The sequence below is a fragment of the Alosa pseudoharengus genome, unplaced genomic scaffold (assembly GCF_046254945.1).
Source record: "Alosa pseudoharengus isolate Yale_2024_CS ecotype anadromous, Long Island Sound unplaced genomic scaffold, YU_APseudo_1.1 YU_APseudo_1.1_scf_15, whole genome shotgun sequence".
Taxonomy (NCBI): Eukaryota; Metazoa; Chordata; class Actinopteri; order Clupeiformes; family Clupeidae; genus Alosa; species Alosa pseudoharengus.
The window spans coordinates 6,116,161-6,141,666 of NW_027468620.1; the positions used below are offsets into that span (position 1 = coordinate 6,116,161).

A 25,506-nucleotide genomic window follows, 5' to 3' on the forward strand; every position below is an offset into this window, starting at 1 on the left:
TAATAATATGTGCAACTGTAGTCACCGGAACATCAAGCTGCTGGGAGATGGTCTGATACCTTTAACATGCTTGTCTAATTTCCTTCCTGGTCTTCAGGCCACCACAGCACCATTCCAGATCATGTGGTGCTTCTGTAAGGATTAGGACAGTAGCCTACCGGTATATCAGTAGCCTATCATAATATCATATCGCCAGATGCTTGTGATGCATCCTATTGCCAGAGATATCCATTTCATAATACAGATTCCTCTGCCCATTCAACTGACAAGACACTACATCTTGACTTTTGTTAAGAGTTTGTGAAATTAATCAAGGTAAGTTGTGATGAACAAGAAGGGAGAAAATGGCAGACAGCATTAGGGGTCATAGTAGTGTTGGAATAAATACAATTCCTGCTTTTTGCCTTTTTAGGAGTATTTTTGTATCATTAGATGATTTTCTTAGAATTTATGGCTGTGTTGTCGTAGTATTATTATCTTGGGCAAAATGTTGTAACTGTATCGTATTGCAAGTTGCTCTCCTACTTATGTACATGTAAGAAAAGAAAAAGTTATATTTTACCTTTACTACAGCTCTCATGTTTTCCACTCGTGTTTCATTCTGTTGTGTGGACATACCCAGCTTCAGGAGCTGCCCCCTGGGTCTTAAAGAGAGAGGGACTGAAGAAAGACCACAAACACGCTACATGGTCTCTGATAAAGGTTTATAGAGGCTTTAGAAGTGGACATTCAAAAACATTTTGCCTTTCTTTTTTTTTCCTGATAAGTCGTGTCCTCGTTTTATGCTCCTGTCCAACAAGGTCCACCGTTTATCTAATCCCAAATACCATCATAGTCACAAGAGCATCTATTGCATACATACAAAGCAGAAACACGAGTGATGTCCATATAACTGTTTGACTAGAAAGGGACACACACACACACACACACACACACACACACACACACACACACACACACACACACACACACACACACACACACACACACACACACACACACACACACACACACACACACACACACACACACACACACACACACACACACACACACACACACACACACACACACACACACACACACACACACACAATCAGGGAGGGCTGAAAAACAGTACTGTGATCCATGGCAAAGAGAAACAAAGAGGGTCTATCTCACAGCAAATGTCCCACAAACCTGGGTTAATGATCACTTTGGTTAAAATTAAGTGTTTAACGTACACCCATCACACAAGACAGTTTAAAACCAGTCATAAGCAAAAAACAAAAGAAAACAAAAAAAGATAAAAAGAACAAAACAAACCACACAAGACAGACATACTGGCCACGTGTTTGTAGTAGTTCTTAAAACATGACCCATTCAGATATCTGAAATAGATTTCAAAATACGTTAGTTTTCCCAAATGTTTAAAAGAGTAATATGTGTTTTGCGTTGTCGAAAACAGTTTTGACATCTTCAATGCACTCTATGAATGAAATCTGTTTTCCTGTTTCAGGCAATGTTTTATGCATTCATTTACAAGGGACCAAACTTTGAGCCAAACAAATGCAAATACAGAGTACAAAACAGAAAAGAAACAAAAAAAAAACAAGCTTTACAGAGTGCACAGAAGGTCTGCAAAACATTCTTTTCATTGGCTGTAGGTGTAAACAAACTACCATTTTTTTCTTTCGACAACAGAAGCAACAAATTGCACCTTTAAATACTTTAAACACATGTGGGAAATGTCTGACAAGTGGACAGAAATGCAACAGACATCACAAAGAAACAGTTACCTTGGTGATTTACAAGAAATAACAGGACCTGCAGGAAATGTGTGTGAATGGCTACAGACAAGAGTGAAGCTCCAAGACCTAACGGACACTAGTGTTGTACAGAGCCCCACATTCCTTCCTCTTCAAAGTAAAAGCACCAAATTTTAGCATCCACATGAGGTACTTGATAGACACAAACTCAGGTAAACTCTAACAGATGCTTACAAGCATGTTTCTGTCCTTCCAGCAGGTAGGCATCTGTAAAAATTCTTCAATAAGAACGAGAACAAAAATCACACAGACACACACACACAAAAAGAAAGAAATAATGCAATTTCCTTTTTTCACTGAAAATCTCACAAACAAACAAAACTTGAAATTGTAAAGTAAACATACAGGATCAAATAGATGACTGAAGCTCAACCCTGAAGGATTCAGGGTTAAAGAGGAGTTTGTCCCCTTTAAAAAAAAAGATAAATTATATTTACTTGAGGTGCTATTTATATAAATCTTATTTGTGATGAATGTGCACTGTGTTTTATGAAGTCCCTATACTTTACAATCTCCACTCAACTTCTTGATGGCCCAAAGACATCATGTACACTTCAGTTATCCTCCCCTTCTAGAAAAGCCAATTATGTTTTGACCAGAAAATGATATAAAATAATTGAAAATGTGCTTTGTAACTGTCCATTATAAACCAGTATAAAGGTTTTGTCATTTTGCTTTTGCTTAAAATGCTGGTATAATCCTTACTTCTTTTTATAACAGCCACATGCACTACGTTTATGGGTAAAGATTTCACGTTGGGAAAAGAGAGAGACAGAAAACTCTAGAAAGTTTGTTAGCATTCATAAACTAGAATCCTTTATTTATCAGACCATCCCATACCCTGCTCTGCAGCAAAGAAGAGGTTGTCAACAGTCTCTGGTTTTTAGGATGCTATTTAGGTTGTGTTTGTGTGTATGTATGTCTGTGTAAGAGTGTTTATGTAAGGAGAGAGAGGCAGGCTTTTCTCTGTCATTTTTGTCATTGTTGTTGAGAAAGGGCAGATTCACTCAGATCTTCCTCGTCTTCTTCACTCATCGTCGTCGTCATCCTCGTCCTCGCCGTCGGAGAGGGTGGGGCAGGGGCGGAGCTGCCGGTAGCCGTCCAACCACTTCTCCAGCATCTGGGTGACGAGCGGGTGGTTGCGGCGGCGCGAGCTCTTCTGGAGTGCCACCAACACACCGCCCTCCGTCACACAGCAGTCCAGCCACTCACGCAGGAGACGCTCCTGCTGCTCCTCATTCCCCATCTGAGAGACACACACACACACACACACACACACACACACACACACACACACACACACACACACACACACACACACACACACACACACACACACACACACAATCAGGACATAGATTTCGAAATGAGCCTCCTACTATAAAACAACTTCAAATACAAAAATGTGTGTTTAGGGTCCAACTGATCCCTTTTACAGAAAATTGTGCAAACGTGCTTCTGATCAATGGAATTATCTACCAAGGGCACATTTATCTACCTTTTTAAATCAGTGAAAATTAAAAAATGTACGGCTCTACTGATAAGCACGCAACACACGCTGTTTGCATTGTGAGATTCCTAGGTGTGTCAGGGTCTGAATGGTCATAGCTTCTCATGGCTAGAAAGCAACTGCTCTTCATGAAAGAAGACCAATCAGGTCTTTAGCACTAGCTCCATGTTCAGCAAGTTTTCTAGCAGCATTCCAAGCTGCAGGACAATATATGACAGCAGAGGTATGCAGTTGACTGCTGCAAAGGGTTTAAGTCCAGTTGAGCCAATTAATACATCAGGTGGGAGACTAAAAGTCAGTGAACTAGCATGTTGCTAACTCCCCACAGTAGGCTGCTTGAAACACCGACTATCAACACAAAGGACGAGTTGACCAATCACAGTCCTTGCGGTCTGCGTCACCTAGACGTGAAGTTACTATTTTTTGGAGGTGCACGTCGAGCTACAACGGAGGGCCCGGAGAGGGGTCCGCGGGGGTACGCCATCGATTCGACGCAGAAGCATAAAATAGGCTTTAGTCTTTGAGTAAGACATGGTGGTCACTCACTCACACACACACTTGCTTTAAACACACTGAAACAAATCACACTGGTCAGCGTGTCATGTCGCCTCACCTCTTGTGCGGACAGGAAGTGGATGTGCAGGAGCTTCCTCTCGCTATCCACCAGAGGCAGGAAGGTGACCGTCACGTCGTCGTCTGTGTTGAGGTTGGCGCCCGCGCCGCGATTGTCGTAGCCGTCGTTCTCCATGGCAACAAGTGCAGAGAAGTGCCCGCGCGTGTAACCCAATGCAATGGGGCTCTTCCAACAGAAGCCCTGCTCCCATAGCAGAGGCAAATACACCCCTACACACACACACACACACACACACACACACACACACACACACACACACACACACACACACACACACACACACACACACACACACACACACACACACAAGTTTATTTACCTATCACAATTCATACATTGCTAATTTCATGTAAATAACAAATAAGACCCAAAACACCAGAAATATAGTAGAACAGTGAATGAACTAAAAGTTGACTAAATGTCATCAGTCTAAAGAATGCTATGAGAGCTAAAGGGCCAAGAGAGTCAGGGAGAGAGACTGAGAGAGCAAAACATAGACAGAGAGCAGAGCAGAGAAAAGAGAGGCACATGGACTGACTGAGAGAGAGAGGGAGAGTTAGTATATGTTTTTTTTTTTATTATTATTCCTGTTTTGCTTTTTTTGCAAACACCACACTCTCTCGTTTGTTCTCTGTAGGTGCGTGATCCAGGAAACTTCAATATCAAATCAAGGATTGGTCGCACTCCAAAAAATTATTTTTTTCCTCGCTGATTTATTTTCACTAGCAACAGGGCTAAGTTATTATTATAGAATTATATAGAATAATCATATTATTCCTGTGAACGCTTTGGCAATGCATCATATGATTTAAAGCATATTTGAGAACTGGGGTGTGAATGCTCAATCCGTCCTTCTGCCCATTGTCTGTGCCACTGTGCTGAGTGAGAACGAGCTTCCTCTCTTCTCACTCCACCTCCCTCTTCCTCTTCTCCCAAACATACGCTATTGATTTCTTCTCCATCATCGAGGCCTTCATCTGTGCTCTGCTTGTTACTGTAGTCCTTCACGCGAGCCACACCCTCCACGGCTCAAATCAAAAACAGACCAAAGACCACGCACGCACGCATATACTGTACATACACATATGCACAAGCCCACACACACACAAAACACATGCTCACGCTCACTCTCACTCACACATATAAGTATACACACACACACACACACGCACGCACATATATATATATATATATATATATACACACGCTCGTACACACATGCACACACGGCCAGACACAGACGCGCGCGCACACACACGCACTCCTTTCCCTATGCATCTCTGTTTTGGTTTGTAATGGCAAACACGTGTTCAAACAGTGAATTCATCATGAAGTCTTCTCGAACACATACTGCTCACACACACACTACATCCAAGTCCATGAATCTACAAACCAACTGTGAGACTCATGACCTTAAAACTCTTCCCACATCTCATTCTATTCAAGCAATGCCAACCCTGCCTTTCCTTTACTATATTCTATTCTATTCAATTCAGTCAGATCTCCATTCCTCCATCTGTCTGCATGTCTAGCAGTGTGTGCTGTAGGAGTGCGTGGGATCCTCCTGTGATTTTATATTTGAAGTTCATTAATATGCAATGTTCATGTCAAATAAACCTTGAATTCTACTTAACCAGTTTATTTATCCTGGCAAAAAGCATACCTTCATCTGACTATAAGCTTATTTTGGAGAAAAGTCAGTTAACACTTTCCTTAACTAGATGTACCGCAGAGCGGTACAAAATATGACCGCCGCCCAGTCCAGCACATTTTTTCCACAAAAATAAATCACGCTGAAAGGCCTATATCAGGGATTCCCAAACTGTGGTACGCGTACCCCCGGTGGTACGCGAGCTGCTTCTAGGGGGTACGCGAGATGAAAAGGGCTATGGCGGACAGGTGTGAAAATTTTAAATCTTTTGTAATTAATTAATGAATAAATACATAATTTCGAATCAGGTCATAATGATATGGAAACATGAAATTAAAGGATATCATTTATAAACTCTGTATGTGTTCATCAAAAAAAGGGCAGCTTATTCAACATGACGCCTGGAATAGCTAATAGAATGCATTACTTTTGAAAGCGTTGGATGGTCCGTGGGGGGAAAGTTTTGCGGATATAACAGGTTTTTGAAAACAACAAAAACAGAAAGGAGGGAAGGAGCAAAGCTAGGAGTTATTTCAGATGGGCAAGAAAGGTAACATTAAGCTAGGCTTTACATTTAACAAACTAAAGGTAGCCTAAGTTTAGCCTTTCTAGGCTGTATAGCCTAATGTTGTCCAAACGAATACATCCTTGTCAGGCGTTGCTGTAGGCCTATTATAAGATATTGTATGTGGATGGGGGGGGGGGGGGTGGGCATTATAGAATGCGTTACGTTTTTATGTGTTTATGTGTTGGATGGTGGGGGTACGCGAGCCGAGTCGGAATGTAGGCGGTGGTACGCGGGGGGAAAAGTTTGGGAACCGCTGGCCTATATGATTCTAACTGTCTCACTAAATTGCATTATCCACACTCAATTCTCACTGATATCTGCTAGACAACAAGTACCAAAACATGATTACTTCATAGATTTCACATGTAAAATTCATTTTATACAACCCCACCTCCATCTTGCCTGTTCATAATTCTGAGAAATTCTTGAATTGTGTGCATGTGTGGATGTACATGTTTATGTTATGTGTGTGGGTGTGTGTGTGTGTGTGTGTGCGTGCTTGTGTGTGTGCCTGCGTATGTGCCTGCGTATGTGCCTGTGCATGCAAGCGTACATATGTCTACTGTGTGAGTATGTGTCATACGTATGATTACTGTGAATGTATGTGTGTGTGTGTGTGTATCTGTTTGTGCACATGTGTGCACATGAAATGGGTTAACATGACCCCTGGAGGCAAACATACTTAATAAAATGGTCATCCTAGTCCCTACAGTTCTCAAGATATTCACAGAGAACTGTGTCTGTCCTACCCTCCTTTCGGGGGGTCCAGTCCAGCGGGGGGGCTACAGTTCCATGCTATCCATGTGGGGTTACATGCCCACCAAGTTTCGTGTACCCCGGTCTTTCAGTGTCCCGGGAATCATTGACGGAAATTTCTTCGCTGCACGGCGGTCATAATAAGAGACTTGACTGATGGTTTATTGAGAACCTTAACCGTGAATAATAGACCCTTTCAACAATAAAAACAAAAACAATGCTTGAACGTTCTATTTGGTTCCCAATCTACTTCCTCTGCATTAAGATAACATATGAAATGTTAAAACGGAAGCCTTGTGGGGCCAACTATGATGCTGATAACGGAAGGGTCTATAGATAGTTTGTTTACAATCTGAGCATCTGTACATAGTCTACAGGGGATCATCCAAATGACGTGTGACCGAAAAGTCTGTCATAAATGAATACAAGTCCCCATCCAAATCCCAAATGAATGTGAATCTCCATCATGTAAGTCCAAAAATACCAACTGGGGCTGAATTTCTCTTGTGTGTGCGTAGGGAGAATACTGATGTGATTAGTGTGCCGATTCACCTGGGAAACGAGCACCTTGTGCGTGCTTTATTGTGGAGACTCACCTTGGAAACGCGTGTAGCCGAGCGTTTCGCCACGGAAACTCTTGTAGTACTTCACACCGTAGACTATAATAGGCCTGCGGAGAATGTGTGCAAGGACGAATATGTGTGTCTGCTCCAGACTCGCCCCAGGCTGCAGGTCACAGAGAGAGAGAGGGGGTGGGAGGGTGGGGGGCAGGAGACAGCAGACAAGAATTAGTTGAAGGAGGACATTTTACCATATCAATATTGATTATAATAACGTGTAATATGTTTAGTATGCCTGGCTTGTGATTGGTGACTGGACTGGTAGCGATTGTATGTAAAGAGCACACAGCACACACTCTCTCTATGGGCTTCATTGTAGAGCTTAATTATGGCCATTAAGGTCAGTGTTCCAGCCAGAGGGAGAGTTCTGGCCCAACGCCCTTACAGACATGTTCCGCTGTGCTGTCCCGCAAATACAGGCTCTCTCTCTGGCCTTGATGTACAGCACACATAATTGGGTCGTACATAATTCATAGACGGACATGGTCAGCAATCTATGGAACACATTTGCCACCCTCCATTACACTCAAATGCTGTACTGCCCTTGTGTAATAACTGAGTGTGTGTGTGTGTGTGTGTGTGTGTGTGTGGTGTTACCTGACTGGCCAGTGAGAGGATGAAAGCCCAGTCCTCCTGCCACTGTTCCTCCCGTAGTGAGAAGTGTAGTCCAAAGCTTTGCGAGTACCACGACTCCCATTCCTTCCACCGCGTGTAGAACCTGAACAAACACACAACACAAGAGACAACACCGGGATCCAGTTAACAACCACAACACACAGCACAACCAGCGAGATTCCATGACTGCTATGTCAGCTGAGTGCAGCTCAAGATGGCTGTGGGTGATCCATGTGAGCCCACAGTTGGTACCCTGCTGAGGGGGTGAAGGCTAACTCAGTGTTCTCTCCCCCGCTCATGAGGGGTGCACGCTCAGGGACGAAATACTAGAAGGGGAACGGTCAGTACCACAAGTAGCTCCTGTGGTGTCACACTGTGTCCTAACTGCATGTGTCCTAGTGACAAAATTAGTTTGATTACATGATGTTCAATTGGAATGCCATGAGTGAGCGCAACGTGACACAGTGCTATTTTATTTCTGCCACTTGCATTGTTCTGCCATTTTGAACGTGATATGACAGAACAGAACAGCATGTTTAACAGATTGAGTGTGGACAGCGGGCACTCAATGCTACGCCACAGTCGGACACTCGCATGGAGGATAAGCTGTCCGACTGTATGGAAAATAATGTTTGAACACACACACACACACACACAGTTACTTTGCATGAGACATTACAAGGATGTCATCTGGTTGAGATCTGGTCCACCCGTAGATGGGTTGTTTTTAAAAAGGGTTTCCCTCCTCCATTATTTACACAAAAAAATAAAAAATGTGTCGAAGAAAACGCAAGAGCATGCCAAACAGCCAGTGTTAGCACCCTAACATGGCCTTTATAGCCAAGTGGGCCAATCAGGAGCCTGAAAAACAGTTTAAACAAGGGAGATAATGTTTGACACTGAATTTACAAGCCAAGTTTTTCCCTGTCTATGCGTCAACACTGAAAACAGTTTCTGAAAATCTTCCCCATGGAAAGCGGTTTGCAAAAGGTCTGTTTTCTACAATGAAGGCAAAACCATACAGGACAAGTTTGTGTGGACAAGGCATGAGGGACACCGCCTGGGTACTCTTTACCTAGCTGGTCTTCACTAACCCCATGAGAAGAAGCAAAGACAGATGATCAACTTATAATTATCAAACTGTCTAGATAGATAGATAGATAGATTTTCAATAGTAACCATAAAAGCATATTCTATTCTATTCTAGTCTATTCTATTCTATTCAGAGCTGCCTGGGACATCTCTTATGATGTCTATGACTGGCGAGAATCCAGTAAATGTGATCCAGACGTCAGGCTTCTTGCTCGACAGCTACACAACCTCAAGGACAGAGGAGTGCACTAGTCACAAAATGAACAGAACAGAAAATGTGGTCACGCTAGTTTAGGAATACCTCGGCGTGTTTGCTTGAAGACACGCTTATGCAGTCAAGCCAACTTTCGGTTCACTGGTGTACATGTTGTCTTAGCAGTTGCAGTTGAGTTGTTTTGATGTACCTGTAGTATGCTCAGTGTTGGTAAGCAAGTTTTGTGGCTGAGCCGTTATGTGTGACTTATGTTTCTCTGCTCTACATTTAGTGATTGCACATTGCAATTTGTTTCAGTCAACCTCATGTTTTGTCAAACTTCACTTGCATAGGCCTACATGACCAAAAGTTAACTGGTTATGTAGTCTTATGCAAGTTTGATGTAACCATGATTGGAAAGAAACGGTTTTAAGACTAAATGAATACTAAATGGATAAGTAGATGAACATAAGTTGCTCATCTGAATCTTAAGTAATGCTTATTCTTTCTGTGGCTCCTGTAAAAGGATCATGAGTTCAAATAGAAGGCAACAGCACATAATTATAGAACACAACCTGAGCCTTAACCCTTACAATAGAAAGCGTAAGATAATTATACTACCTTGCACTCTGTTGCTTACACAAAGCTACCAGACGGTCCAGAGTGCGTGTCTGTGTACAGCCTAGTGAAAACAAAGAAGGAAAAGAAAGCCAGACACATAGATAGACAGTCCAAGACTGCAAGCTGGTGTGTCATGTTTTCTTTGTGTGTGTGTGTGTGTGTGTGTGTGTGTGTGTGTGTGTGTGTCCTCACCAATGTGAGCAGTCCTGCAGGTTGTCATGTAGTGTTTTGTGTGTGTGTGTGTGTGTGTGTGTGTGTGTGTGTGTGTGTGTGTGTGTGTGTGTGTGTGTGTCCTCACCAGTGTGAGCAGTCATGCAGGCTGTCGTGTAGTGTCTTGCGCAGCACCGAGTCCTTGTCGTAGATGCCCCAGGTGGCCTGCAGCACCGAGTCCAGCAGACAGTCCCCCGCCGTGCGGTTCCACAGTGCATACAGCCGGCTGTCCAACCGCGTGCCCAGCTCGATCGACCAGTTAATGATGGGTGACTCCTCCTCCAACTCTGCATCAGGACCCACGGGCACATCAGGACACCAAAAAAGGGGGAGACAGACAGACACTGCATCAGACGTCTGGATGACTCGACTCGGTTCACTTCAGATCAACTTAACTCAACAAATAGTTCATCCAGTAAACAGCCCCTCAGAGAAATTGAAGTAGTTGCCAATGAAGCAACGAGGACTGTGTCTGATGCAAGCTGGGGGTGTGGTAGGTGCTGGAGCCTTGTGAGAGCTAAGTCACAGATAATGGGGGCAGTGGTAGGGTAGTGGCTAAAGAGTTGGCCTTGCATGCAGTAGCCAGAAAAGATGTGGGTTTGATTCCCGACTACCACCGTTATGCCCCTAAGCAAGACACTTAATCCTGAATTGCTCTGCAGCTGGCCCATGTAATAGCTAACATATTAAGTCCCTTTGGATAAGTGACATCCAAATGAAACAGTAAATAATATGACCAGGCAGAGAACAGGTAAGCTTTGGGGCCTCGTCCCCACTGAGAAACGCTTTGATGATTGAGCCTGTAGAGAGGACACATACACGCAGTTCCAGTTTGCATCAGAGAAGTGTCCATCGCAGCTGCTTCATGAACACGGAGCTGATAAGCCTCTCAGCAGGGACTATTAAAGTCTCCTGTTTACACAACCACATAACGTGAGCTCCCGTCTGAAAGAAGTGTCAGTGCAAGATGTAAGGGTGCTAGTGTATAGCAGCAGGCTAACAGAATAGGACACTTCCAGTGCAAGATGTATAGATGCTAGTGTATAGCAGCAGGCTAACAGAATAGGACACTTCCAGTGCAAGATGTATAGATGCTAGTGTATAGCAGCAGGCTAACAGAATAGGAGAGGGCCAACGCAAGATGTATAGATGCTAGTGTATAGCAGCAGACTAACAGAATAGACAGTACCAGTGCAAAATGTAGAGGTGCTAGTGTACAGCAGAACAAGACAGGTCCAGGGGACTGGTCTGCTGGTGATGACTAGGGCGGGTTTCATTGTACTTCTCACCTCTCTGTACGTCGCGGTCCAGCACCTCATCAAACAGCTTCTCCTGGATCGTAGGGGGAAGGTCTTCGATGTCTGCCGAAACAGAGGAGAGAGTGAGAGTGAGAGAAAGTGAGACAGAGTGAGTATGTGTGTGTGTGTGTGTGTGTGTGTGTGTGTGTGTGTGTGTTTGTGAGACAGAGAGAGAGAGAGGGAGGCAGAGAGAGACTCAATCTCAAAGAGATTGTATCTGTTTGTATTGTTGTGTTGAAATATGTTTGCTTTGGCAACACTGCTTCACTGAATAATGCCAAAAAAACAATTCTTGAATTAAACTGAATTGAATTGAGGTGGGCATTACCATTATAGAACCACAGCAGGGAATAGTACTGCACACCAAAAATCCCAGACAGACTCAAAAGACTAGCGTTCTGGGCCAAGAAAAAGAATTCCAACCAGCCCTCTTAAATCCGTTTTAAGCCCTGGCCAGTTGAAAGCAGTGGTTGTAATGGAGCCTCCTGGGCCCCAGAATCCATCAGGGTCCCTCCCTGTAGGATTGCTTCATGACAAACATGTGCTAGTCCGCGTTAGTCAAAAACCTGCGTTGTCCCACATCGTTTAGGCTTTAGGGTTCTGCTTAGATCACCAGACAAGATCCAGCCTCACACACACACACACACACACACACACGCACACACACGCACACACACGCACACACACGCACACACACGCACACACACGCACACACACGCACACACACACACACACACACACGCACACACACACACACACAGACAGACACACAGACACACAGACACACACAAACGCCAAGTCTCTGAGCCACACTGGCAGGAAACCAAGGAATGTGTAAGCTGAAATACTTAACATTGCAGAAAACATGCTGGCTAGTCTACAACCTAGTGACTCAGTAAAAACAGACGCACACATGCACATACACAAACACAGAATAGTAGGGAATATCTACTCCCCTTCATGGACTGTAGTTGGATTAATATAAGAAATGTGTTTATAAACCTGGTATTTATAATGTTGTTCCACTAACACATTTTGAGAAGGGCAAATATGCTGTGAACTTTGACTGAGTGACCTTAGACACTGGGAGTGGACTACACCAGAGGGAATGGGGGAGTGCCTCCCACTGTGGTGCTACTGGAGTCACAGAGTGGGAAAGTGGTGTGTGTGCGTGTGCGTGTGCGTGTGCGTGTGTGTGTGTGTGTGAGTGAGTGTTGTGACTTTTTATTTTTTCATAGATATTAAGAAGTTAACTTTACGATTTTAGAAAATCTGCTTAGGTGCTGTAGCATGCGTCACGCGAGCGAACCGGTCATTGTTACCAAGTGACTCGACAGACCAACAGCAAGTGCCAGATCAAATGAGACAGACTGAGACAACTCAAAGGAGAAATAAACAACAGTCTGCAAGTGCGCAAATTCGCGACATATCCACCACCACGTTGATTTTCATCCGTCAGAAGTTAGTCGTGTTAGAAACCTAATGTCAAATTTGAGGCATGTTAAGAGTTGGCTTTGAATCTATTATGCTTTTTAATTAACACCATATTAGGTTAAAATGTGTGAAATGGCAAAGTTAAAAATGTTCTTGTCTAAGTTTAATCTTGATATGCTAGCGAAAATGTTGCCAATGTAACCTAAAGTAGGCTAAGCGCCTCTCTTTCTCCCTCCCTCTTAAACACGTCCCTGTTCCATACGCTACAGCCTAGTAGTAACAACAATAAGTAGGCCTATCTAACTGCCAGCAATCAGCATAGAAAATTAGCTTACTTCACGTTAGGCTTATGTATAATATGATCTAGCATTGATGGTCCTAAACCCTCCTAAAACCCATTGTGCTGTCGCGCTTGTCAACGTTTGGCAGTGACTTCGGCGGCAACGTTTGATTGATTGATTAGTTCACTTTTTCAACATTATTGGGTCCCTGGAGATGTGACAGGTCAGGACAGGTGTAACTTGAACTGTTTGAATATATTTTCCTGATTTGATGTAGCTTACCTAATATTTGAGGCATATTGAAACAATAATAAGCTATTTTATAATAGGTCTACTTGAAATACATTTATTTATATTCGTATACATTTCATCTTATTCTATAAACCGTTCAGATGTATGTAGCATGAATGTATGCAATGTCTATTTGTTTGTTACAAATAAAACTCCAGCAGTTCATAACTAGCCTATTGTAGCTTATTTTAAAATGAAAACATGGGTAAATCATCATGAATTTGTATGATTTGGCTATGACTTGACTTGACTTGCTTGACCCAAGCTATGACTTGACTTGACTGTCACAAAAATGACTTGGACTTGCTTGAGACTTGAAGGTTAAGACTTGAGACTTGCTTGTGACTTGCACATGTGTGACTTACTCCCACCTCTGGTTGTGAGTGCGTGTGTATGCGAGTGAGTGAGTGTGTGTGTGTGTGTGAGCGAGTGAGTGTTAGGAGTGTTGTGAGTGTGTCTGTGTGTGAGCGAGTGAGTGTTGTGTGAGTAAGTGTTGTGGGGACTACACCAATGGGAATGAGGGAGTGCCTAACACTGTGGTGCTACTGGAGTCACACTGAGGAACTGAAGAGTGGTGAGAGTGAGGTGTGACAATCTACTAGGTGTGTGTTTGTGTGTGTGTGTGTGTGTCCGGGGCTGACCTGCTGGTAGTGTAAAGGTGATTAGGTCCGTGAGGAAGTAGCAGGAGAAGTCTCCCTTGCGCTGGTGCAGAGAGGCAGCTACCTCCCTGCGGATCTGCTCTGTGAGCTCAGGGCACACCATGGCCGGGATGCACTTCACCGCCTGCTGAGACACCTACACACACACAGAGATACACATACACACAGGCACGAATGCAGACACACACACACAAAAAACAGACATGCACACACACACACACACACACACACACACACACACACACACACACACACACACACACACACACACACACACACACACACACACACACACACACACACACACACACACACACACACACACACACACACACACACACACACACACACAGAGAGAGAGAGAGACACTTCCATTACTTCTCCTTTAGTTTGACAAGGAGTTTGCCAAACCAGATATGTCCATCCACAGTACTCAATTTCAATGGTGATCCTAAGCTGCTGGTCACCATACCATATTAGACTTAGGGCGTACTCACACTGGCCACGGTTCACTTGTACCGTGCCGGAGTACTTATTTTTATTTTATTTTATTTTATAATTTTAATTTTTTTTATTTTATATATTATATTATAAATTGTATTATATATATATATATATATAAATAATATTTATTTTATTTTTTAAATAACTTTGAGTGCTATCCTTTATTGCTGAAGTTTATTTTTGGAGCATTGTGCTGACTCATCAATGTTTGCAGTAAAGGTCTTGCCCATAGTGTTAAATTAGCTAATTGATTTTTGCTCAGCTATTATTAAATTAGCTTTAGTAAGACTTAAGACTTTGCCCATCAGAATTGATTTACTTTTAATTACCTTTAATACACTTAATTATTTATTTTTTCAGACTCAGGTTGCACAGTAAACAAAAGAGTGTAATCTTTGATCCTGCCCAGCTAACAATGAGAATACACCGAGCAACCTCTTCAGTCCAACAGGTAGAAGTGGGCAATTAGCTAATGGACCAGTAGGGGTAAGCTTGCGGAAACATTTGCAAAGGTAAATGCGGTGAGGTCATATAACAGAACTTCCTGTACAAATAGACAGCTACAGAAGTAACTTATCCACCAGTAGCAGAGTTGTTTACCTCTATAAACTCTGCTTCTCTTGGAATGAAATAAGATTAACCTACTTTGTGTAGAAAACCTATTCTTTGAACATCCTACTGGATGTGTAGAAATCCTATTCTTTGAACAACATGCATAGGAGGACAACATAACTCCATTTCCCATGTGCCATTGCGGTTGCCCTCTCACCTCTGTGAGGAGGACAGCCAGCATATCCTGCCTCTGGAAGCGGATGGCCAAGTGCACCAGTGTGAAGCCAGCGTCAAAGGCGGACGATCGGTTCAGCAGGCGTACCTCGTCTGCGGTCAGCTGACGAGCAATGTCTCCGCCCGACGACTTGTAGGCCTCCACCGCTGCCAGGTCCCCTTCCACGACCCCTAATGAGCAAAGAGCAGCCTGGGTCACATGGTGTGGATGTTGACGTGTGTCTTACTACAGCCATGACAGGTACACAGACACTAGGGTTAGTGCGTTCTTCAGCTTAGTACTTTAATAAAAACTTAGACACATTGGGCCAAAGAGACTTTAAATAAAAAGCTCTTCTCTTAGGCATCGATTTCATACAGTGGACCAAGCACTTATGAGTCATGCCACACACACACAAAAGTCTATTGAATTCCTCTCGTCAGCCCTGTGGAGTCCAGGCTCTGCATCGGTCTCTCTGTCACAGAACAAAGCTAGGGGGACGTGCCTCTCCAAACCTGAACCACAAAACACTGACAGCTTCTAGCAGCAGCTTCCGCCCAGGACAGTGAATGGCAAACAGTCAGACAGACAGACAGACAGGTGTCTACAGTGTTCTACAGGAACAGGGCTCTGAAAGGTTCCAGTGGTGGTTTCTATAGTTCTGGAAGTGCCTTCTCTGCACAGCTTAATGTCACAGTACAATACTGCCTGTCATTGTTCCCCCACCACAGCAAGGCACAATGGCCTGCATTTACCAAAAACTCCAGAAATGTGGAGACACAAACAAAAGAGGTTAGTGTTCGCGTTTATGAGTGTGTGTTTCTGTGCAACTGTAGGCTATGTGTTTATGAGAAGGTCTAACTGAGGATTTCTTTGCCCTCTATCTCAGAGCAGTGAAGTGTGTGTGTGTGTCTGTCAGGTCTGACGTGTGTGGCCTTATGCCAAACCCCCAGTCTGCATTTCTCCTTCCTACCCGCCCAACCCTACTAAGCTAAACTGTGGGCCTGTCTGCTCTTTCCACACACACACACACACACACACACACACACACACACACACACACACACACACACACACACACACACACACACACACACACACACACAGTCATTAACAGTCTAGTCTTTGATCTGACACAAGCCATGCCATGGCTTTCTTCTTGTATCTTCTTCTGTCATAGCAGAGGTCAAGTCTGTCTGACCTCACTCTTGCCGTAGTGACCGCTGATGGGTTTTCCACAGACAGAAACTTGCCCAGTCAAGAGTGACTGTATGGCTGACTAACACAGAGCTTCGGTCACCATTACAGTAGCCACATCTTACAATGACACACTACCAGAGCTGTGTTCACAAGCTAGCATCACAAGCTAGTTCAACTCCTTGTGTATTAAGTGGAAGTTTCTAAGCAGCCTCAACCTTGGGGTAAAAACTGTCATAAACGTAGAACTAGTAGACACACCGCTAGTGAAATGGTCAACACAAACTATGAACATCAGGGAGACCAAACAGCCCTGGCTATGATGAGAGCTTGGTGGGAAGCCCAGTTATAACCACATTATAGACAGAATCATATCTGTGCGCTACTTTATTTAGACTTTGCCTATCTACCTCACCAGCCTTTGATTAAGTTGGAGAAAATTCATAATCTGATGATACTAATAAAAAATCTTCTGTCAGGATCTACTTTAGGCATGTTCATATGCTGAGATATGGGACACATACGGGGCACTTAGTTCCCATCCATTGATCAGTGCTTATAGCAGCAGTGTCTGTAAGTGCACAACCTTTCTTTTTACTATAGGTGAACAAAGGTAACATTCATCTCTTATGACAGAGGTTTTAACAAACGGCTCGTCAGGAAGAAAAATGAAGGAAGGCAATTTGCAGGCCTCATTCCTCTTGGGAAATGCTAGTTTGCCACAATGCAGACACCACACACACACACAGAGAGAGAGAGAGAGAGAGAGAGAGAGAGAGAGAGAGAGAGAGAGAGAGAGAGAGAGAGAGAGAGAGAGAGAGAGAGAGAGAGAGAGAGAGAGAGAGAGAGAGAGAGAGAGAGAGAGAGAGAGAGAGAGAGAGAGAGAGAGAGAGAGAGAGAGAGAGAGAGAGAGCCTCTGTGCCTTTGCAGTATGTGGAGAAGTCTGAGCTCTGTAATGATAAACAGAGAATGAGTTAGCAGGCTTGGGAGCTCTTAAGCAGAATCACCAGAGCAAGCGATCGGGGCTGCTTCTTTGGTTGTGTGGTCAAACAGACAAGTCAAAATATCTCTCTTTCTCTCTCCCTCACCCTTCAGGTGAAGCGGAACTCGCAGTGCTTTGCAGAATGTTCCCCTGCAGCATAAGAGTGTGTGTGTGTGTGTGTGTGTGTGTGTGTGTGTGTGTACACTGAGTATCCTTAGTGACAGTGAGCAGTAGAGAGAGGTAGATTAAACAGGATTACTCAGCAGTCGCCTCTACTTAAAAAAAAAACAGTATTTCTAGATAGCATGTCTCTACGAACTGTGGGTGTGTGTGTTCATGAATAACATAGCTACACACCAAAGAGACGGGCCATTCTTCCGGTGTGTCCCAAGTGCACAAACACGTAGGCTACATACACATTGGTCCGGCATGCTTGTTTATTTCCATCGTGTGCACGGGACTGTTATTTTTATCTACATGCCGGCCGTTGCCTAAGCTCCAATACATACTAGGGCTACTCAAGAAGGACAGCCATGTGTGTGTATGTACTGTATGTGCATGTTGGACTCCAGGTCCACCACTATAGTGTGTGTCTCCGGTGCATACAGATACAGCCAACAACACTAATCTTTCCATGTTAATGTTTGTGCATTTAGTAATCTGAAGGCCAGTGAAGGATTAAGACCAACTAGTCACCGCCGAATCATTGAAGCCACTGTCATGATATGGTATCAAGCACAACCTTGAGCTTGATCAGCTAGGCTAAACGGTTGCTTCTCTATAAAACAAATAGGTCCACTGAAAAGCATTGGAAAAGCATTGGGCAACCTTAAGTATGTGGACAATAAGTTGTTGATATCAACCATCTCATAATTAAAGGTGTCAATTTCATTTTAGTTTATAAAAATTTCAAATAACAACACAGGGAATGTACCTTTGACCCAGACACTTGTGAAGCGTGCGTGCGCGCGCACACACACACACACACACACACACATAGTAACCAAATGTCACACAGGGGAGCAACTGCAGACAACACACATCACATTCATAACTTATATAAACAGAACATCACTAGGGAACACACCAAAACAAACGCCCGGTCACACACTTCAGCCCCAATGCCTACAAACACAGAGTATCTCTCAGTAGTCACACACACAAACATGTGTAAGATTAGCACAATATCTAGTCTGCAGAGGTGTCTGTTAGTGTGTTACAATAGCACAGCATAAAACACTAAAAAGAGACCCCAAACTAACTTTGCGCTAGGCCAGTGGTTCCCAAACTTTTCCACAACAAGGCCCCCCAAATACCACTAGGTTTTGGCCAAGGACCCCCTTGATGTGTTATTAAACCCATCGACAATACTACGGCAAATGTAAAAATACATTAAGCTAATCCTAATAATTATTTTAGCCACAAGCACTTCACAATAGACCTCTCCAGAATAAGTCCCGCTTCCTAACTTCCGTATCCATCCAACCTTCGGTCGTCAAATGTCTATAGGAAATAACATGGCGTTTTGAAAGATCGTACCTGTCAAACTCTGTAAGTGACAAAGTAGAAAAAGCTGGTGGGCAGATTGGCCTACACACTTCTGCCATCTAGTTTCCACTGGATTTTTTGATTGTCGGTGTTGTTTAAGTAGTATACTATAGACTACTTAAATTTCCCCTTGAGGATCAAGTATCTATCTATCTATCTATCTGACTATACTACTTAAACGGCACCGACAATCAAAAAATCCAGTGGAAACTAGATGGCAGAAGTGTGTAAGCCAATCTGCCCACCATTTTTTTCTACTTCGCTACCTACAGATGTTTTACCGGTATGATATTTCGAAACGCCATGTTATTTCCCATAGACAATCCACGCCCGGAAGTTGGATGGATACGGAAGTTACGGAGGCGGGACTTATTCTGGAGAGGTCAATGGAGCATACAGTGTGTAAAAATTGCATTTGGGGCTCTCTGCTATATGAGAGCTATCTAATAGCTCTACTATTAATCCCAGTCATTATCATGGAAAATATAATGTTCAGATATGCAACAAATTATTATAATGGCATTGTATAACAACCCTCAGTAACAGGTAGGATATATTTAAACATTTTCAAATGTATTTGTTGCTTTTATTTTTCCTTTCAACTTGCTGAGGCCCCCCTGGCACCCCCTCGCGGCCCCCACTTTGAAAACCACTGTTCTAGGCTACCAATCATGGAACAGCATAGATTTCCCAGTAAATATACTCTCATTATCAGGGGTCCATTAGCAGGACTCAAATCTGCCTGTTAATCTAACAAGTAGAAATGACTACAGCATTCAGCAATAGCTAACAACGATCATATTTTAGCTTGGTCCACATTAGTGCTGCAACAATTAATAGATTTATCGATTAGATGTCATAAACTTCGGTTGACTTAGGCTTTGTTACACTGACCGACACTTTTTTCGCGATTGACATTTTGTAGACCAAACAATGAATCAATCAATTGAGAAAATAATGGACAGATGAATTGATTTTGAGAATAATCATTCTAGCTGCAGCCCAGGTCTACATACCTGCGCAGGCGTTGAGGAAGAGCCAGTCTGTCCTCCTCATGCGGTTCCTGATCTGTTTGAGTTTTTTAAAGTCAACCTCCTGCTCCTCGCTGCCCACCCCTACCCCGCCGGCCGCCAGCTCGATGCGCTGGAACTCCATCGTCCGCAGCTCAGGCTCCGGCGTTCGGCCCGAGGATGGCGGCGAGGCCCGCCTGGTGCCGCCGGACCCACTGCCGCTGCAGCCCACGCCGCCACCTATCCGCCAGCGCTCGCGGTCCTGCTCGTTGACCGTGGGCGAGGAGGTCGTCAGCGGTGGCGGGCTGAGGGCCGAAAGGGGGGTGCCTGCGGTGCCGCCGATGCCCGTGGTGCCAACGCCGACTCCACCGCTGCCAGGCTCGCTGGGCTCGGGGGAGCCCCCGGAGGGTGGCGTGAGGTGGTTGGGCCGTGGGTGGTCGCACATGGCACAGCGGCGGCTCTTGGGCCAGTTCTCGTAAGTGCAGGCGGCACAGGGCCAGTGCTGGCCAGTGCCGCCGGGGGGGTGGTGGTGGTGGTGGTGCTGCGTGGCGTTGATCCGGTTGCGGTCGTTGCGCTCCTCGCATGGGTCTGGCGTTTGTGGGGGCTGTTGGGGCGTAGTGGTGGTCGTGGGGGCGGTGGTGGTGGCGATGGTGGTGGCGATGGCGGAGGGGACTGGGGAGATCCTCTGTTGCAGGGGTTGCTGCTGGGGAGGGACGCCGGGCGTGCTGGAGGTCTGAGGCGTCTCACCGGGACTTCTGGCCCGGGGCGCTGGAGGTGGAGGGGGTGGAGGAGACTGAGCGCCTCCCTGCTGCTGCTGCTGCTGCTGGTGGTGGTGCCTGTTACTGAGACACTGCGTGCAGCGAATGGCGCGAGGCCAGTTTAGGTAGGTGCACATGTGGCAAGACCACTTGGTGATGCTCTCGGGAGCCTCGTCGGCCAAACGCACCCGCGGACGAGCGCTGGAGTCCGGGCAAATGAGCAGGCTGGAGCCTCCTCCGCCCTGCGTGGTGCCCGTCGTGGTAGAGCCCACTCCGACCAGCGCAGGCGGGTCCCAGGCGGGCGAGTGACCGGCGTCCAGTGCCGGGCTGATCTTGTAGGGCTCCTCGGTGATGATGGGACCCCCCGGCCTCTGGGCACGGCACATGGTGCACTTGATAGCGGACGGCCAGTTCTCGTAGGTGCAGTACTCACACGCCCACTTGACGGCCGACTCGCTCATCCTCGCTCCGGCGCCGCCTCGCACCACTTTCCCCTTCCCCGCGGCAGGAGATCACACTGGCCACACACACACACACGCTCACACACTGCAGGGGGGAGAGTAAACAAAACAATTAGCCAATACAAGGGAAATGGGCATGGTGTACTACACTCATATTCCTTATTAAATTAAAGCATTAGGATACTATGCATTACTTAATCACTCATACAGATCATCCCCAACTTGCAGGAATAGCGTTCAGAGGAGTGGGTGAATCAGTCAGTAAGCACTGTGGGATCATTGGAATGCATTAACATATCAACAGTATTATATGGCAATTATAGCCAATGGTGCATGAAAAACTTGTCATAGAAGAGATGGGCCTAATTGTGTACACACACACACACACACACACACACACACACACACACACACACACACGCACACGCACACGCACACGCACACGCACACGCACACACGCACACGCACACACGCACACGCACACGCACACGCACACGCACACGCACACACGCACACGCACACACACCACAATAAAACAAGACCAACTGGGGCCATATACACTGACTGATTGCACACATCAGAAAAACACACAGGTGGATTACTTACATTCTGTTCAAACAAAACCAGACACTCACAGATTAATGATGATAGCCAAGATTATAATGAAAAATACTGCCTTGTTGCAAAAGATAAAACAACTGCATCACTTCATTTGATCTTTACTACACTCCAAGAGTAAGTAGGCCAAGGTCTATTAATTCTAAGTAAAACAGTTCATTGGGCTCTTAAAATGCCATCAGAATGCCTTTGAAATTAATCATGTGCACTGTGGTCCCCTTAGCGAAACACCAAAGGCACACAACTCAGTTCATAATCCTGTTATCTTCACACAACACATCATTGTAAAGCTTATATTTAGCAATATTAAAAGCAAAGTGTGAGGCATAGGTCATATATCCTCGTCTGCTCCAGTGGCTACTCTTGTTACCCAGTGGCGGTAGGGTGGGCCCAAATAACACAATAACAGTGTTTACATACACACAAAAAAAGAAAACACACATCTAGACCTACTGTGCGGTTCCAAAATCACAGCTGCTGCACCATGACAGGATCTTTCCTGAAAGTGTTTCCAATTGAGTGAACAACACAAAACAAACAAACAAAAACACACACACACACACTCTAGAACAAAGGCGGGCAGTATTGACCTGGCACTAATGTGCTTCAAGTCACAGAATCGCAGTCGCAGTGAGAAAGGAGCCAGAATGGACCAAGTTTCTTGTCCTGCAACTCCAGCTGCAACCCACCTGAGCACAACACAACAGAGGACAGTAAAACCCAAAGCCAACATCGGCTGAAGGCTACAACATGCCCCCCAAAACGACACACACACACACACACACACACACACACACACACACACACACACACACACACACACACACAAAGTTGCCATGGCACATCAGAATAGGCTGCTGTCCAACAATAAAACTGAGTTTATAGAAAGATCAAATAACCAGCTATTATAGTGTATTACTACTACTATTTTTGAAAAACAGGAAAGGGGTATGGGTCTAGAAATTACCCTCTTTTCTCAATCACATACAGATCATGTTCTGGGTGACCTATCACAGACCTTTGCATAAATCTGGTATGTTATTAATGCAAAGGCAGCAATTAATGCATTCCTTTACTGGTCTGTTTCAACAGGTATGTTGATCAAAGTTTTTTGTAAGTCCTTCTTTTCAGATAAAGTTGCATAGGTGTATTGCTATAGGTTATGTATTCCAGGGAACTCAACTGGTTATGAAACATTCAAAAATTCCTTGTAAATGCTCGCACTACGGAGGAAGAGGGGTAGAGAGGACGATGAACACAATTGCAGGCTCTTACCTGCCTGCTGCCAAATACTTTTTTTTTAATCTAACGATTACAGCAATTATGGACGATACATGATTTCAATTAGTAGTGCACTGTGGTCACAAACTATTAACCAGACTAGCGAACATGAGAGAAACGTAATAATTGATTTGGCTGCAAAGATGGAATGTAGAGTGTTTCAAAACAACTGGGAAGCACACGCCTCACTCACATGGTTGTAGGCTATCTCCATGTAGCCGATCACTGTTAGCAATTACAACTTCCACTGGTGGTCTGCCCTGGGCAGCTTACGTTACTTGGGGACATTACAACGAAGACCATAAAGTTTAGTCGACCCCTTGCTCGAAATTCAACACAATGGTGAAAGACAACCACTGCCAACTACGGATAGCAACGCGATTAAAATAACAACAGGGCCAGTGCATACCAGGCGGTTGCGTGAAGAAACTCCAATGATGAGGGCACCTCCACTTGGGAACGAGCGACAGGTAATCATGCGATCTATCTGCTTAGGTAATGCGTGGTGCTTCAAGTAAGTTAGCTATTCCTATCGCTGCAGGGTCTCTTCTAATTATCTCGGCGCGCTATTTGTCACAGTTCTGTCGTGTTTTTCCTGTTCCGTGCATGAAAAGTGCAGACTACAAAACACTTAGCCTAATCTAACCATGAAAATGGAAAATGATGTGGACCGAAGAAGGTTGCACTGTGGACTGTTTTAAATACCTGTCAATACCAGAGATTATCGCTCGGTAGCTAACTTGGTATAAATAATTGATTGGAACACTGGACTTACCTTTTCCTGTTTATGTACTCTTCTCTTTGCAACCACAAGTCCTTTGCAGCACCGATATGTTCCTCTGGCCTTACAGCCTTTTCCGAATGCAACCCAATCCGCACCAACCCTGTCCAGTCCCACACCGAGTTCCCCCTACACCCTCATTTCTCTAACAGCACCATATTTACGTTTCCTCCGCACTTCCCAGTTCGGCGATAGCCGTACATTGTAGCCCAAATAGACAGTATTCAAGGCCGTGTTTCTGTGGTTTAAATTATTTTAATCCCCATCTCTGACCGCCGAGCTGTCTAAGTCTAATGGCGGCGATGGGGAAACGGGAAAAGCCAAAATAAACCTACTCCACAGAGACGGGAGGAGGGTTATCACCTGGATTCGCCAGCTAAGCTGATTGGATAATTTTCTGTGTACCTCGCACTGACCTATGAGGAACTACCTCTTTCGTTGCCAATGGGTAAAGGGCTTTGTTGCGCCAGCCTTTGATGTCGACGAATTATGAAACTGTAACCCTTATTCGCCGTCTTGGCTCACTGTGATAGGCCTAAAGAAAAGGGCCATGTATCTCGTCTTGAGCCACAATGGCGCTTGTTTCATGTTGCTAAAGGAATGATGTCATCGGTACAGAAATTTCTACCGCAGCAATATCTGCAGTGACAAGAGAGAACTGGTGTAGTTATTTCACTAAAGACAGACTAGACCAGTCTATTCTGCTTGAAATATTTAAACCAATGTCGATAACTATCAGTGCAATTATCCGCGCAACGTTATGGTGGTAGTTTTAGGCTATTTCACAAAATCACTAATGGGAATTGACTGAAGCACTATGTGGTAGGTTGAATTTATTAAATTTGGCTTTTGATGTTGGTCTACGGAATCTGCGCATTGCACAGGTCATTCGGACCTTGTCTTTCGATTATGCCAAACAGCAAGCACTGCATCGACCAGCTGTTTATTTGTTTACATGATGAACCTTCAGAATGACGTCATCAACGATGTGGCTGTGAGTCCTGTCACCACGAACAGCGTTCGGAGACCCAGTCGTAGCCTACTTTGGTAAAGGTGTTTTTTCCCCCCTTCTATTGGACAAATATAAATATCCTGATGTCTTCTAAAATTAACGGATTAGTAGGCCTATAACATTTTTTGAAGCTTACTCTGATGAAATGTTGCTAGTCTAGAACTATTCCCATGCAGTATATTTCTGGTTTTAAGAAAGCTGTGCACCAATAAAACAATATAGGCCTAAGTTCCATATGCTTAATTCAAAGTCTATTTTTCTTGTAAAATGTTCTTATGATTATTTTAGTAGACCCCATAGGCTAGTTTAAAGTCTATCACTGTTTATATTTTTGTTGTCCACTATTA

At 44.5% G+C, this 25,506-nt stretch overlaps 1 protein-coding gene across 3 annotated transcripts; it reads right to left on the reverse strand.

The window, feature by feature from the left end:
• Window positions 1-1,004: 1,004 nt before the first annotated feature.
• Window positions 1,005-24,473, reverse strand: LOC143124075 (ubiquitin thioesterase ZRANB1-like). Of its 3 annotated transcripts, XM_076285360.1 has the most exons (11): window positions 24,142-24,473; window positions 22,676-22,774; window positions 20,255-21,552; window positions 15,515-15,702; window positions 14,224-14,377; window positions 11,568-11,639; window positions 10,367-10,565; window positions 8,145-8,265; window positions 7,524-7,653; window positions 3,932-4,161; window positions 1,005-3,054 (listed from the first exon to the last, which is right to left on the reverse strand). In XM_076285360.1, the coding sequence occupies exons 3-11, from the start codon at window positions 21,465-21,467 to the stop codon at window positions 2,836-2,838; spliced, it is 2,526 nt and encodes an 841-aa protein (XP_076141475.1). In that variant the 5' UTR covers window positions 21,468-21,552; window positions 22,676-22,774; window positions 24,142-24,473; the 3' UTR covers window positions 1,005-2,835. The 3 variants fall into 3 exon arrangements, with proteins under 3 accessions (XP_076141475.1, XP_076141477.1, XP_076141474.1); XM_076285362.1 differs by lacking the exon at window positions 22,676-22,774 and having other exon boundaries at window positions 15,620-15,702; XM_076285359.1 differs by lacking the exon at window positions 22,676-22,774.
• Window positions 24,474-25,506: the final 1,033 nt, after the last annotated feature.

Coding starts and splice junctions, on each gene's coding strand:
- LOC143124075 (XM_076285359.1), bottom strand. CDS start 21,467: ATGAGCGAGTCGGCCGTCAAGTGGGCGTGTGAGTACTGCACCTACGAG. Junction 15,703..20,254: donor CTTCCTCAACGCCTGCGCAG/GTATGTAGACCT, acceptor TTTGCTCATTAG/GGGTCGTGGAAGGGGACCTG. Junction 10,566..11,567: donor GGACCGCGACGTACAGAGAG/GTGAGAAGTACA, acceptor GTCCTGATGCAG/AGTTGGAGGAGGAGTCACCC.